At 32.2% G+C, this 16,101-nt stretch overlaps 3 protein-coding genes across 8 annotated transcripts in view; 1 reads left to right on the top strand and 2 right to left on the bottom strand.

The window, feature by feature from the left end:
• Nucleotides 1-2,284: 2,284 nt before the first annotated feature.
• Nucleotides 2,285-3,528, bottom strand: LOC148232507 (centromere protein S-like). The gene is made up of 4 exons (XM_088192898.1): nt 3,485-3,528; nt 3,150-3,307; nt 2,819-2,885; nt 2,285-2,641 (listed from the first exon to the last, which is right to left on the bottom strand). The coding sequence occupies exons 1-4, from the start codon at nt 3,521-3,523 to the stop codon at nt 2,429-2,431; spliced, it is 477 nt and encodes a 158-aa protein (XP_088049024.1). The 5' UTR covers nt 3,524-3,528; the 3' UTR covers nt 2,285-2,428.
• Nucleotides 3,529-4,937: 1,409 nt separating this feature from the next.
• lok (ovarian-specific serine/threonine-protein kinase loki) lies at nt 4,938-12,686 on the top strand. Its single transcript, XM_088191402.1, has 8 exons — nt 4,938-5,247; nt 9,796-9,925; nt 9,999-10,135; nt 10,212-10,339; nt 10,416-10,541; nt 10,602-10,805; nt 10,874-11,085; nt 11,155-12,686. Exons 1-8 carry the CDS (start codon nt 5,034-5,036, stop codon nt 11,558-11,560), a joined length of 1,557 nt encoding a protein of 518 aa, XP_088047528.1. The 5' UTR covers nt 4,938-5,033; the 3' UTR covers nt 11,561-12,686.
• The window catches only part of spin (lysolipid transporter protein spinster), a 35,411-nt gene continuing 31,401 nt past the window's right edge, over nt 12,092-16,101 (bottom strand). For 2 of the 6 annotated variants that reach the window (XR_015810579.1, XM_088191406.1), the window contains 5 exons: nt 15,775-16,036; nt 15,117-15,215; nt 14,821-15,046; nt 14,571-14,636; nt 12,092-13,138 (listed from right to left, as the gene is read on the bottom strand). Coding sequence is in view for 4 of the 6 variants with exons in the window: in XM_088191406.1 (XP_088047532.1) it covers nt 14,617-14,636; nt 14,821-15,046; nt 15,117-15,215; nt 15,775-16,036 (607 nt within the window). In the remaining 2 variants the exon portion in view is untranslated. The remainder of the gene's footprint in view (nt 13,139-14,570; nt 14,637-14,820; nt 15,047-15,116; nt 15,216-15,774; nt 16,037-16,101) is intronic. The other 4 variants (XR_015810578.1, XM_088191403.1, XM_088191407.1 and 1 more) reach the window with 3 other exon arrangements.

Consider the following 16,101-nt stretch of genomic DNA (forward strand, 5'->3'; position numbering starts at 1 on the left):
GAAATCATATAATTTTACTAGCACCTGCCAGATAAATTATATTTTTACTAGTAAAAGTATATATCTACCGGTAAAAATATATTTCGATATGATTTCACTGAAATGACATATTTAAAAAAATATTTTCAGCATAGATTCGATGCTGTTTTTTTTCATTTTCTTTATGGGATAACCCGAGAATTTTTGGTTTAGAATCAGGGACGTCATTTCAGCTTATTCCACGGGAGGGAGACAAAAATTCGACAGTCAGGTGGCATTTTTTTAATATTTCGATTTCATTAAGATTCATGGTAGTTCATTAAATGACATGCATTTATCTGGCCAAAATCAAGGAGGGCTCATCAGAGGTTTTCTTTGGAAAATCAGCATCAACTTATTGCTGCTCTAACACTCAATCTGTGTAAATTCCTCGGTATACAGTTTGTACAGAATTGTTATTTATGTAGAACAATTTTAACGTGTTGAGCGGTGATTAAGCAATCCATTTCGTTAATGTGTTGTTGTAAACTAACATTTGACACTTTAAACACGCGTTATTATTGACAGCTGTCTGATTTACAGATGATGCCAAACATATAACATATATAAAATGAATATTGTACCAAAGAGTTTGAAACAAAATCGGTTGTCAAACAAGGAGATATATTATCCACACTCATCTTCAACCAGGTAATGGAGTTCATAATTAGAAATTCAATTATATATTTATATATATATATATATATATATATATGTAGATTATAATACATCTCAAGTGTTTGAATATGCTTATGATGCGGTAATAACGAGTAAAAGTAGGATCTTCACTCAATGCTCGAAATATATTTAATGAAGAAACTAGAAGACTCAGCAGAAAAACGAAGCTCGCCATATATAAAACGATTATATATATATATAATCACCATATATAATGATGGAATAGCATAGTACGTCGTTACGTACTATGCTAACGTCTCAGACTAGTAACTGTGAGCTTGTGGTTCAAATCTGGTGGTTAATACTTACTTGTAGGTATTCATTATTATATCTGATTTACTTACTCAGTTGCTACAAATTTACCCCGATGTAATGCATTAGGCTTACGCCTGTCAGGTTACAATGAAAGATTTCATAAAAAAATAATAAATAAATTATGCGCACACAGAGGGAAGAAAGCCACCTCGGAATCTTTGAAAGAAAAAATAAGAATATTTAGTCCAACCAAAGCAGATACATACAAAACAAAAATGAACCACGAGTTAGAAACCCTCGCAGTGCAAGAAACTATCATACGCTTCTGCAAATTTTAAAGACTGCGATGGACTGGACATCTGATGAGAATGCCAACTAGCAGAGCACCAAGGATAATGATCCTGTGGAAACTACAGAGGAAACGCCTAAAGGGCAGACCAAAAAAGCGATAAATGGAGTGTATGGATGCAAGATGCCGTGCATAAGTTGGAAGAGAGAGACAACGGATCGGAAAAGGTGAAGGATGTAATGGACAAGGCTAAAACCGACCACTGGTTGTTGTGCCATGGAAGAAAAAGAGGTCTTTGAGATGTGGATCTATAGGCGCTTACTCAAAGTCCTCCGACATACTGCAAAAGAACGAGACGTGCTGAGGAATATCAACAAGATATGAAAGCTATAATATCTCTCCCTTATTATAAGAGGACCAAAATATAAGCTTAACTAACTCATCATTAAGGAGAAAATAAGCGGAAGAAGTATAATCAGACGTCGCAACTTATGACTATACAATTTGAGAGAATGATTTTGATGCAATTCCACTGAAATATTCTATGCAGCAGTAAACATCATAATTGCCAATATGATAAACATCATTCAATAAGAGATAGTACAAAAAGAATGTGTACATTATATGGAGAATTTTCTTCCGACAATGGTTTGGCGTAACATAATGTTAAATATCGACATTTTTTTTAAGCTTTTGCAATCGTATTAGACTCCTGTATTCCACCCGTTGAGAAATCCTTCGCTTACATTCAACTTACTTTATGGTAATCAGTTTATAGCTTTCTTTATGAAGCTTTACGTATAATCTTTTCCATTGTATTTTAACGCTTTATAAATTCATATTTGGCGATCTTTGAAAATATGAAAGTCCATTAGTCATTTAAATCATATAGTTTTATTCTGAACATATAATATAAGAATTCAATAAAATACCACATAAATACAATTGATTTATTAATATATAAAAAATTGAACTATAATATATTAAAGTTATTTACAGCCTTTATAATATTATTATTTATTATTACCTAGAATTGTTCATCTGTGTTTGAATATCAAAATGTATATTATAATTGTATTTAATTTTATACAACATCTATTTAATTCTACAATTGGAATACATTAATCAACAATATTCTCTTGAACAACACAGTTCATCTAAATTGTTCATAAAAATTATATTAAAGTTTCACGTTAAATCTATAGTGCTCTCTGGAATTTCATCGTCTTTCTTCTTTGCCAAACTCGCTTTACTATTTTTTGTACTATCGTCGTTAACTTTACCTTTAGAATTAACTGTACTACTTTGATTAGCTGTGAAAACGCTGGATATGGTTGTGCGTTTCTTTTTACTTTCCTTGTTGCTAGCATTATTTTCGATAAACTTTAAAACGTGTGATTTCTAAAACAAAAAGCATTTGATTAAGTAATGAATCTATTTTAATAAGCTATGTTTTCACTTATGTAGTATATAAAGATCAGATACATGTATATGATTTATTTCTAGTTAATGTTTGCTGACGATTGTGATTAGTTCTGTTTGTTAAAATATAATTAATATTTTAATGTGTATACTAACAAGCGACTGATTCCGTCGGACCAACAGCTTTACATCTTCGGTGTTGATATTGCTTCTTTTTGCATGCCTATATATATAAATATAAAAACAACAATATAAAAAGTGTATCAGTACTCTTCTGTAATCAGGGATCAAATTTATTCTAAAAATATATTTATTTATTTATTTTTACATTTTATATACAATTATAAATGATTTTTTTAAGTACATAGATTCGTTGCATAAATATAATTGTATATAAATAAATAAAATATATAAACAAATGAACAAATATTTTCTTAAAATAAATTCAACAGGAAAGTATCTTATTATTGAAAAAAAAAATACCTACCTAGCAAATTGTTCTAAATCGACAGCATACACTTGCAATCTTTTCCATACCAGTTCTGTTATCAAATCAACGGCAAAACTATGAACTTCTACGTTTGTTATATTACAGGCTTCTTCGCAAATCGCTTTTACGTCTTTCTGCAGCGTTAAACGCAATTTCTGTAAACAAAATATAAATTATTTACAAAAAAATCAAACGAGTATTTCTGGATGTACTTCAGTTTTCTACATAATTTTGATACTTAAAATACTTGCATAATGTGAATATGTTGATATTGTCACAGCTTTATGTTATAAATAATAGTTTTATTCATTGATTTATAAAATATACATAACCTGTTCAGCTGTCAACGCATCGAACGTACTGCCCGCCATTGTTGCATTGTATGATTTTTCTAAAACATCATTTTGGCCGCAACAAGATTTAATATGGCCATCGCTTAAATTACATACAAAAATAACACTGGCAAAAAAAATAGAATTTAAATTTATAAAATGCATCATAATAATAAAAAAAAACATTTATTAATATCTGTATATTTTATTAAAAAAGTTAAGAGATATATCAAACTAATATTATTCCATAAAAATTGTTTGTTTTTTATACTTAAACTCCAATAGAGCCATTCCCTTAAAATAAAAACAAACACAACACTAATAATTCACAATTTTTTTCAATTTTACCCTTTTTAACTACGTCAACAATACAATTTATTTATTACACAAATAATGGTAGATCCAACTTAAAAAAGTGACTCCGTAATTTATTAATTTTTGATTTTTACCAATTAAATTGTTTTTGAACAATATTAATATATGCTTTTTTAATCCATATACATATAAAAACTTTAATATTAATTGCAATACCCGAGAAAATTGAAGTTTTAGTGACTTTCAAATAATGAAAACTAGAGTAAGTGAAAGGTTCTCAGTAGTCAATGCGGGGATTCAAGTAGACGTCATATATATAGATTTTGAGAAAGCCTTTGACATATGTAGTTGTCGAAGGCTTTCTCAAAATGTCGGACATCGGTTGCTCGGATGATTTAATTCGGATATTATTCAATTATTTGAGCGATTGTAAACAGTATTTCACACCAATGGTGGACGAATGTCGAAATAGTATTTCCATTTTTCGGGGGCTCTTCAAGGGTCTAATCTGGGCCCTCTGCTCTTTGTATTATTTATTAATGACATAAATACGGCAATTACAAATTCAAGTTTGATTTAAAATTGTAAAAACGCATTCGATCTGTTGCATACTTTTCTCTACAGAGTGATTTAGACTCTCTATGGAGATAGGTTTCCGTTAACCATCTGCATTTTAGTGTCGGAAAGTGCCATACTGTGTCATTTTCTCGATCCCGTCCGCCATCAATTCAATCCTACAATCTCGATACGAATAAATGATCAAGATAAAAAAAAGTTACAAAGAAAAGGTACAAAGTAATTTTTACTCTTATACTAAATAAATAATAAATATAATGCTCTTCAAATAAATTTAAAATTCAAAAGTGTATTTTTATTGTTTTATATGTCTTTTACAAATCTAGATACAATGCACTAAAAAACATATTTTTATGATGCATTTATTTCTAATCAAATTTGCGAATTATAGTGAAAAATAAAATCGCCTGATCTTTTATAATAATTATTAAGACTGTGTTTTATTTATGAATCTTTTTTTTAATAAATTATTTTAGATTTTATTTACCACCAAAAAAGGGTGAGGATATTTTAACACGCAAAATAAATAGTTGTACTCTCCCTAGATAAGGAATTTTTTCGCACTGGCAACAATTTGAATTAAGTTTATCCTGTAGTAGAACGGCGCCGGAGTCGAATCTTTGAGTCAAGTCGCGTTTGTTTTGTATGGATCGCTGCGATGTCGGAGAGTATTCGGGAATGTTTCACGGAGCCGACGCAACCGACGCAGACTCAGACCGAGCTCATGACCGACAGCCAGGCGACCATCGAGCCCTCCCAGGACACCTTATGGGGCTGGCTGCAACCGGCTCCCCCGACGTCTCCGTCGAAGACTCTGGGACTCGCGAAACAACACCAGATTCCCGCCTACCTAAATCTGACGCATAACCTAAGTAAGATTGATTTTTTTAATCATAAACACAACCGCCATTTTGTTTTTTACAGATGTTCAATGTTGTTACGTTGTTACATTTTGGTATGAACTTAAAATTAACCCTTGTCACTCAGAAGTTTTAGTTTTAAACACGTGGAACAACTTTATTGACATAAATTCAAATGGCAATTGAACATTTTTTTCAAAATCATAAACGAATTTCTCTTATCTCCAAAAAATTCATACTACGCGATAAAATTAAGTTTTCTAGGCAGCCATATGTACAGTCCGTCCAAGATATGAACGCTCATCGTCACAGTATTGGTGAGAAAATATAATAGGGTGACCGTGTGTAATTACAAGTGCAATTCATTTTTACTTTTTTAATTTAATTTATTGAGGAAAGTGTAAAATATCACTTTCTTACTTATTTTGTTTATTTATATACATATTTAAGTCAAAAACATGAGAGCAGTTTTGGTATCACTCTCCAGGTTGAATATCTGTTCAATATAATATTTTTTAAAATACCAATAGAATATTACAGGAATTGTTTTATTGATTACAAAATACCACAACATGACAATAATTTATAGTAAAAATATAACACATTATAATTTTTAATTAAATTTTAAAACAACAGATTTAGTATTAGTAAAGTAAACAAAATCACAGAAAAATGTATATGAATGCATGCATGTGTACACGCACCCTTATTTCCAACACAACAATGATGAGCACTAACATCTTGGATTGACTATACACGCATAACTGTTTCTTTTCAGAAAAAAGTGAAAGTGGTGACGCCTGACGTAATAAACAGTCAGATTACGAAAAACCTCAATGATAATTTATAGAAATTGCTCTTGTAGTGTGAATCTTCACTTCTAAGCCGTTGTGTGAAAGCCATTTACTTGTTTTGTGGATAAAAATAACAAAAGGTGACTTGCCTATGAAAATTTCGGTACTTTCCACTTATTGGAGGTCATTAATATTTTCCAAAACGTTCGATTTTGTTATGAGGAACGCGTTTCACTTAAACGATCCATCAGTTATCCAAATCGGGATCTACACTTCGAAATCCCCGGGTAGACCTATCAATGCCTGAACAATTTTTTGTTTATGTTTCAGGTTTTGGTGATTTTTAAAAAATAGTTGCTGTTGTTTTATATTTTTTTAGGTATGATATATCATCCCTTAGGCTTTCGTGGGTAGTTCGGTAATATTAAAAAACACTTGTGTACATTTTTTCTTTATTTTTTATTTAAAAAGATTGAGATATAATATAAAAGATGACAAAACATAAAACGTATAATACAAAATCTAAAAGTGAAAAAAAATATCAATATTTTATTTGGTGGTATGATATGATATCTAAAACATTTTTTACATCATGCACATTTTCATTGGGTATTTTGATGATCAATTAGATCAGTGATGAACAATTTTAACAGAAGTTGCTAGGCACCAAAATTTCTTTCTTGACTGTTTTAGTATTTTGTTTCTCCAATTTATTATTATTATTTTGCATTTTTTTTGCACCCATACCTCGCTTTACGACCTAGATACGTTCCACGAAACTTAGCCGCAAAGCGAAAAGCCGTATAACGAATCAATTATTCTAATACAAATTCATACAAATTCAATGGGATCGGTTCCAAATTTGTTAAATATGTAACATGGTTTATCATTTAAAATGCATTTTATCTTTTTATTTCATTTAAATCAAAAATACATGCATAACAAGTACATACATTTGTACATAAAATAATAACAGACTCCAAAAACCAACAATAATCCATAAACAAAAATGAAACAACTTCATGTTACATAAAATATGTGTATGAATACATACATAATTTTTTTTAAAATGGCTTTAATCTGAAGACGATGAAGAAATGGTAACCTGCAGATCACTGTCGTTCTCATTTTTCGCTGGTAAGGATGGGCCTGGCTTAAAAAAATTGTTCAACGTTATTTGTCTTGCCTATTTGTCTCTTTCGTTCTTCAGTGATTAATAACAGCTAATGGCTGAGTTAATTCCTCGAGAAACTTTAGCGCTACGTTCGACGTCAGGATCGTTTTCAAGGAAGATGTTTTTCCTTGTTCGAAATAGGAAAAAGCTTTCGACAAATTTTTTGATGTTAGCTGTTTGGATACAACAGACCCTGTCTCTTCATCAAATGCCGGTTCTGCTTGCAACTGAATGATCTCCTCATATGAAAGGGGTTCCCTATCAGCTTCAAGTAGATCAAGCACATCACGTTCGTTCAAAGCCGAAATCATGTGCTAGATCCAAAATGTTTTGCCTAATTTCAGGAGCTCAATTAACTTCTGCATCAGTACTTTTTACACATTCTGGCCATATTTTTTTCCAAACATGGTTCATTGTTGTTAATTTTAATTCCTTCCATGCTTCACTGATGCTGTCAACAGCATCCTTGATGTTATAGTTTTTCCAAAATGTTTTAATTAAAGATTTACCATCGGTTTCCCTTATAAGTTGTCGGAAAGTTCGGCGTAGGTAATGTGCCTTAAAAGTGGCTATTGCACCCTGATCCATTGGTTGGATCAGAGCTGTTGTATTTTTCGGAAGGTACTCAATCATGACATCTTCAGATAGTTCGGATAAATTAGTAGGATGCCCTGGTGCATTATCCAAAATTAGCAAAGCCTTGTTGCTTAAGTTATTGTCTCGCAAATATTTTTTCACTTCTGTACAAAAGTGATTTTTGACCCAATTCTCAAAAGTAGCTTTAGTCATCCAAGCTTTCTTGTTGGATCTCCATATGACGGGTAATTGATTTTTATTTAGTCCTTAAAGAGGCCTTGGATTTTCGGAGAAATATATTAAAAGTGGTTTTAGCTTAAAATTACCCGCGGCATTTGCACCAAGTAGCAAAGTTAATCGTTCTTTAGACACATTATAACCAGACGCAAATTTTTCGGTTTTTGAAATGTATGTGCAATCAGGCATTCGCTTCCGATAAAGACGTTAAACACTTGTTCAGGTTTATAACCACCTCTTTCAATAATTCCCTTTAAAATGTTGGGATATTCCTTAAATGCAACCTCATCGGCACTAGCATCTTCACCTTTCATTTTAAAATTATGCAAATTAAATCTATTTTTAAATTTTTTTTAAAATCGACATCGAAAAAAAGTTTTTTTTGCCGTTATAGCGAAACATTTTAGGCCGTAAATCGAAAACGTGTCTTAATTGAAGAAGGCCGTTATAGCGAAATGCCGTATAAAGAGCGGCCGTATAGCGAGGTATGGGTGTACTCAAAAATAAATTCAAATAAACTTATCTATGTGGCATTTTTTCGATCTTTATTTTCTTCTTCACAACCTCAAGACGTTCATGGTTGACTTATAAACATTCGCTTTTAGGAGTAATTTTAATTTTAATGAAGACAAGAGTTTTGATATGATTAGTCAGGCCTGCGTAAAACTACTTTTTGAAAATTGTTTTAGTTTACTTATTTCTTTAGCTATTGGTGAACGCGTCTATTTTGGCCAATTATAGCAAAGAATTTTCATGCTCTCTTTTGGTTTACCAATGGTCAGGTTAAAACAGTTCGGTGATCATTGCTAACACGGAACACTTTTTATTTTTTTGTGTGGGCAGTTGCCTTGTAAGCAATAGTCCGTTCACTATACGGCGCCAGTCGACCACACGCTGGAGTCCGCCGTTTATAGTGTGACCACTCTTGAGGTTTAAACCCAAACTCTTGAGGGGAAGTGATCTCTCGGATTGGCTATCTGAGGTAGGGCGCAAGGCACTACTTATGACGACCAAAGCATAGCAGAGTAACGCAAGCAAGGCCAAAGGGCTCGGCCCTGAGGGGAACCGAGGGCCAAGGCACGACTGAGGCAACATATACACCCCTTGAAGATCAGGGAGGTGGTGTTGTAACAAGTATGATACGCAATGCAGGCCAGTGAGAGCACAGTGAGAGCACAATCGTTAACACCAACAGGGAGGTGGTGTTTTAACAAGTATGATACGCAATGCAGGCCAGTGAGAGCACATCTCCCCGAGCGCTCAGGAAATACTAATGATACTCCAATAAAATATTTAGCACTACGGGTGGTGGGTTCCGCTCATCCGCCCATCAAATGCTGGGTGCCCGCCCATAAGGGTTGGACTCGTAGGGCCCTAGTACTGGTAACTGCAGTGGTGCACGCAAATACTTCAGTCCGTTCACCGTTAAAACCACACCTGACCTCACAATTATTATGTATAAAAAAATATTCAAAGCCAATAAAATAATGGCTATATTAATAATATATATTGGATTTAATTTAACTTAAATTTCACAATTCAATTCGGATAATAAACTTGTTTTTTTACTTAAAATAAGTTGCATTCCTCAATCATTATTTTCACATGTTATGTAATAACAACAATAAAAGTAGTAAATTTGCTTCAATATTAATTGAAATGGTACGCCTGATGCATCCTACGAGTAATATAAAGCCAAGCGCTGGTGCGTCCCACGCACCTTACGAGCAGAAAGTGTTAAGTTAAATTATTTAATTCGCATATTTTTTCACCTTCCAGGTTTGACGGAATCTTCGTTCTCTGTAGGAGTAGCTAAAACTTGCAACTTTGTTATAGAAAGAGAAAATTTATCTAAAAATGTGTTGACGAACATCAGCAGAGAACATTTTATACTGACAAGAGATTTGAGGTATACAAAAATTTATAATATTCGAAGCTGAGTTATTTAATAACATAAAATAATAAACTATATTGTATTTCAGCCAATCGTTAACACCAACGGTGTTGAAGGACAACTCTCAAAATGGAACGTTTGTGAATGGGAAAAAAGTCGGGAAAGGAAATAGCAGGATAATTGAAAACAAAGATACGATATCTATCATACATTCCACGTATAAAAGTAGGCTAGATAAGATTTTAAATAATGTTGTTCCAGTACTATTTTTTATGCTTTAACGTTTTATATTTAATTTTAGTGTTTGTGTTTATCGATTTGAAGAAGAACGAACAAGATGAAATTCCTCCGGAAGTATCTAAGGAATACTTTATATCTAAAGTGCTCGGAGTTGGAGCATGCGGCATTGTGAAACTAGTATATAATAAGGTTTTAATTTCTGTTTTTTAAATTTGATAATCTTATTTTTTTCAAGTGCTTACGTTCTTTCTAATCCATTTATTAGATGTCGTGTGAAAAATATGCAATGAAAGTGGTCCAAAAAAAGAATCTCATAAATGGACACAGACATCCATTAAACGACCCTGAAAAAGTGATGAACGAAGTCGTCATTTTGAAATCGTTACAACATGTAGGTGTTACGGTTGTGTATAATAAAAGTGCGGTTCTTTGATGTATATATTATTTTTAGCCTTTCGTAATTAACACCAGAGAAATATTCGATACTGAGACGGCAGTTTATATAATTTTGGAGCATATGGAAGGAGGTGAACTGTTTGACTTTATAACTGGTAACAACTGCCTCGACGAGCGTACTGCAAAGATTGTCTTCCGTCAGATAGTATTGGCCATGAAATATCTTCACGGACAGAATGTGACTCATCGGGATTTGAAAGTATGAAGTTCTTAAAATAATTAAATTATATATCTATGTATATATTCTTGTCATTTTTTTAATTTCAGCCTGAGAACGTACTTTTGAAAAGTAAGGATAACAAGCTGTTAGTCAAAGTGACCGATTTTGGTCTGAGTAAAATGGTCAGTGAAGAAATATTTATGAAAACCATGTGCGGAACTCCTTTGTATGTGGCACCGGAAATTTTAGCATCAGAGGGAAAGCGGCGCTATAACTCTCAAGTGGACGTATGGAGCCTAGGAGTCATTTTATTTATATGGTAATTATTTTAACTAATACATCTTAATAAACTTGATGATTTTTTTGATTTTGAACGGTTTGATTTCAGTTTATCGGGCTATCTACCGTTTTCGCAAGATTATAAAGGGTTGTCACTGCAAGAGCAGATCATGAGGGGCAGAGCTCACATATCGGAGTCGCATTGGAAAAATGTCAGCAGGAGCGCTAGAAACTTAGTCGACAAAATGCTCACTGTCAATCCCAGCGTGCGTATTACAATCGGTGAAATATTGAATGATAGTTGGATGCAAGATGAGGAGGTGATCAAGACGGTGGACCTGTTGCAACGGCAGATTCTAAAAATCGAGAACTTTGCCAAGCTCACGGTGAAGGAGGTGAAAGAAATTAACCAGATTCCAAAGAGGAATTTATCGGACATTGCGAATCCGCCGTCTAAACGAAGAAAGGTTCAGAGTGGACACGATTCTTCCACTTCGTCAGCCGAAACCATCTAAGTCGACTGGTTAAACATTTTTTTTTTGACGACTACCTCAATGTTTTTATCGAGCTTTATTTTTTGGTTATCGACGAAAGGAATTGAATTTCTTATACCAAAAATGCAATATTTACGTCGTATTGTGAAACCATGTCGATTCATGGTTATTGTTTTTCTATGATGGATAAGATTGTTATTTAGGATGGTAAGAATAAGTTTTTGTTTTTAAAATCAATGCCATATATTGTGATATTGTTTTGTTCAAATTGTTAGTGAGTCATAAATATTTCTTAAATTTTATAATACGTTGACGATTTCCAAGTGGGATTAATTGATAAAATACTAAAGGTTACCAAAACTTATTAGGATATTAAGTATATAGTTCCTTTATCTTATTACTTTAATTGATATGGCTGCTTATCATTTTTATATTACAATTATTCTAAAAATGTATATATGAACCTTTATTTTTCAAGAAAATACTTTATTCAAATTATAATTTTATTTCTTCCATAATCCCTTAAAATAATAGTAACCTAAAAATAAATACAAAATCGATTTATTTTAATGTTTAATTATCAAAATAAACATTCAGTCACACATAAAAGTAAAACGAATGTAACAATGATGGTCGTTCGTTTAATAATATATGTATCATTATTACATCACATATCATTTAATAATATATGTATCATTATTGACACGTTGCCAATTTATAAAATACAATTCGTTCTTATTCTGTCACTTTTAATTTTGAAAAATACAACATATATATAATATATGTTGATGAACATCGATTTTTGCCTAAAAAATATTTGATGAGACCTGTGCAATATTGAAGCTTCGTAGAAACGAAAACGTTGTATTGTATCGTCATCCAAGTTCTGATAATATAATATATGCAAAAGCAATTTTTAAAATTATATATCTGCAAATTAACAGCACTATCCATAGATAAGTATTTTTTTTTTATTCCAATATATACTTTTTTGAAAAAACTTATACATATTTTATTTACCGAGTCAAGTTGGACGCTTCTTTGGCATAAACTTGGACGAGGATACAATCATAAACATCATGTGTGACCGTTTGAGAAGCCAGAGCTCCCGCAGTGCCACCGCGTGCAGGTAGGTAACATCGGCACCTTGATCTGATTATTCTAAATGCAAAGCTGATTCCGATATCAAAATTTTACAATCAAACACTTTCTAAAATTTTGCTATAAACTAATATAGTTTTAATATTTGTATCGACATAAACATAAGCATAATTTAGTTACATTAACAATAATTTCATATACAAAACATGATTTATATTAAACATAAATAAATACGACCCTCGCATTCGTACATCCCTAATTAATTTTTCGCTCGACACATTGTAAATTATAAAAAATATGACTAACTTGTTGCCCCCCTGCGTGCGACAATGATTTTTACAAATCTGATATATACGAATATATTCACATTTTAATATTGCGCCGATTCGCAGGAGGAAGGAAACAATTTAAAAATTCAGTCTATAAATGTTCCTAACAAACATTTAGGTTAGGCCGTGACGCTCTCGGCTATGATATTCTTGGGCTCTTCGTTGGATTCTGAAACAATGCAAAAATAAACATTCATTACAATTCATTTTATATATAAATACTAAGTGTGGTAATTTAATCCTCGAATCAGATAAATCAAGTGTTTCATGAAATAGACACACTAGTCTTATTTAATGTTACATTAAAAAAAAACAGCTATCATTAGCCAGTAACTTAATTATTTACTCATTACTCCAGTATGCCTGATAAAAATATTAAAATAAGCAGCTTTGTTCTTACTTGCATCTAATTCAATGCGATGCAACATCAATCCGTAAGTAAATTGCCACACAGGTGATTAAATTATAAACTAAGAATAAATTGCACATGTCCATTTATTGAAGTTGTGGTGTAGTACTTTTTTTTTAATATTATAGTAATAAATTTATATGCTTTCGGTCCAATCCTGCATCCTTTAACCAGTCTAAATCAAATTTTACATAGTTTATTTATTGTAAACATTCAGTGCACAATAACATGTTCTTAAATTTCTACCCTGTGATTGGTCAGTCGCCAGGGGCGGTACCAGTATGTGTAAGAATGCAGGTCGATATTGTTTTTTTATCCTCGAAATTATCTTATCGTTCCTTTTACTATAATACAGTGAAATCTCTTTGTAACGAATACCGAAATAACGAAATTCCCAGTATAACGAATCTTCAATTTGTCCCCGAAAAACTTTGATACAAAATATTTTCATTGTAACGAAGACTGATATCTCAGTATAACGAAATATTTTTATACAAATTTAAGATCAGTACTGCAACGTTTGCGAAATGACGTATGGAGAAAATTGGACCAATGGCTTCCTCCTTCATCACGACAATGCGCCATGCCACATCTCGCTTCTGAACCGCGAATTTTTGTATGAACAAAATGTTCCTTCCTGTCAGTCCACATTCACCTTTCTCTCTGGATTTAGCACCACACGACTTCTGGCTCTTTCCAAAAATAAAAACTGTGCTAAAAGAAAAACGTTTTGCCACCATTCTAAAGAAGCGTTCCAGAAACGCTTCCAATAATAGAATCAACGTTAGGATAAGTGCATCGCTAGCCAAGGAGAGTACTTTGAAGGAGAATAATTCAAATTTGATCTAAGCTTAATACTTTGTTCGTAATAAAATTATTCACTGTATTTTTTGATCACAGTTCGTATTTTCAACATCAACTCCCTTGAATTTAAACGACGCATAAGTGAGTCAATGGCTCTTAACAATATGTTTGCTTTCTAATATTTGAAAATTATACGTTTAGTTATATTTGTCTGCTCTTTAAAATATTATATTTTAAAAATAAATTTTTATTTCTCTTATTGGTGGAAAAGAATTGAATCAGAAGATACAGCGTAATATAAAGATCTCATTAAAGAAGTCGATGTCAATACCAATCATTCAATAAATGGACAAATTTATGTAGTATATAAATTCTAATCTAAACTTACCTTAAGAACTGCGTATATCGGTTTAATTAATTTTTATTTACAAATATCAAACAATTTTAGAATAAGCTGAAACAATAAATAAACCGAAAATATATGCTCTTCTTGTATTTGTACCGCCTACCATTATAAGAACATAAGAAATAACAATAAAATTCCTCTGATCATTTTATTACAACTTGATATAAAAAATATGTGAATTGAGAGGAGTTTTACTGCATTTTCAATGCAAAGAAATCAATTAGATATTTACCTGCCACTGAATCGTCGACTTTTTTCTTGTCTCTGACTATGTAGAACGACGTCAGCAAGAAGAAAGCGCCTCCTAGGACCTCAACGAAGCACATCAAAAACAAAGCATACTGCAGCGACGTAAATTCCACGTTTTCACTGTGATGCGTCGATATTGCCGTGATATTACCGCTCATCACTTGCTTCGTTGAAGAGGACGAAAAATATGTTTTCAAACATTCGGATAACTGAAATCGATTGGAAGTAAATTAATAAGAGGTATGTCATTTTATAAATTTGCATCTTCATAGTACTTACAACTCCGACTAAATAAGGACTGCTAGCATCTCCGAACGCATGCGAGAACAATATTTGGAATGCTTCAGCCGTTGAGCGTCTCGTCGGAATGACAACATACTAGAAAATATTAATTAATCAATATATAGTTCATTAAGTGTTATTTAATATATGAAAAACACAAACTTATCGGTTGAAAATAATGTGAATTATTGAATCGTGTCATTATTAATGTTAATAAATTAAAAATTGGTTTGAGTATAAAATTAATCTTAAACAATGCAAAAATTTAATATTAATTAAGTAAATCTGTTGATTGATGCAAAAAATATTATTGAATTCAAAATTAAAATGAAATATTAATTTTATGACACACCAACAGATGTCAATATTTAAAATAAAAATTAAATAAGTTTATCTTGAATTTTACCAAATAATAGTAGATATGAGAGAAATTATCATCTGTTGGTTTGAGTCTTTGATAAAGCTTTGAGATAACGAAAATTAAACCATCATGCGGTTGATATGCCATGTACTTAGAGGACGAACTGCATAAGTAAATATTGATTATGAATATAAGAAATATTGACTAAGATTTGTGCAGTTCGTCCTTTAAGTTGTGATATGATATGATGACGAAAAAGCAAATAATTAAAAAAAGCTACTATTTGGGCCTTACCAATAGCATGTCGGCAACGATTGCCCAATTCATGTTCAAAGCTAGCTCGCCGAAGAAGACCAACGTGAACGGTAAAGTTGATTGATACTCGATCGTGATCATGGCCAGCGCTAAAAAGATGACAGAAATCAGCAGGCCGGCGGAGCAGATGATCGGGTCAGTCTTTGGGTGCAGTTTCACGAACGTTCTCGACAAGAACGTCCCTAGAGGTACGCCGATAATGCCCGATATCATCGTAATCAGTCCAAATTTGAATGATACACTATAAATTCGAAGGAAAACGAGCAGCCGATTAATCATCACGCTTTTGAAGGCAAATAAAAACGA

Source organism: Plectrocnemia conspersa, unplaced genomic scaffold (assembly GCF_051122295.1).
Source record: "Plectrocnemia conspersa isolate PC_06_02 unplaced genomic scaffold, ASM5112229v1 ptg000009l, whole genome shotgun sequence".
NCBI classification, from domain to species: Eukaryota; Metazoa; Arthropoda; class Insecta; order Trichoptera; family Polycentropodidae; genus Plectrocnemia; species Plectrocnemia conspersa.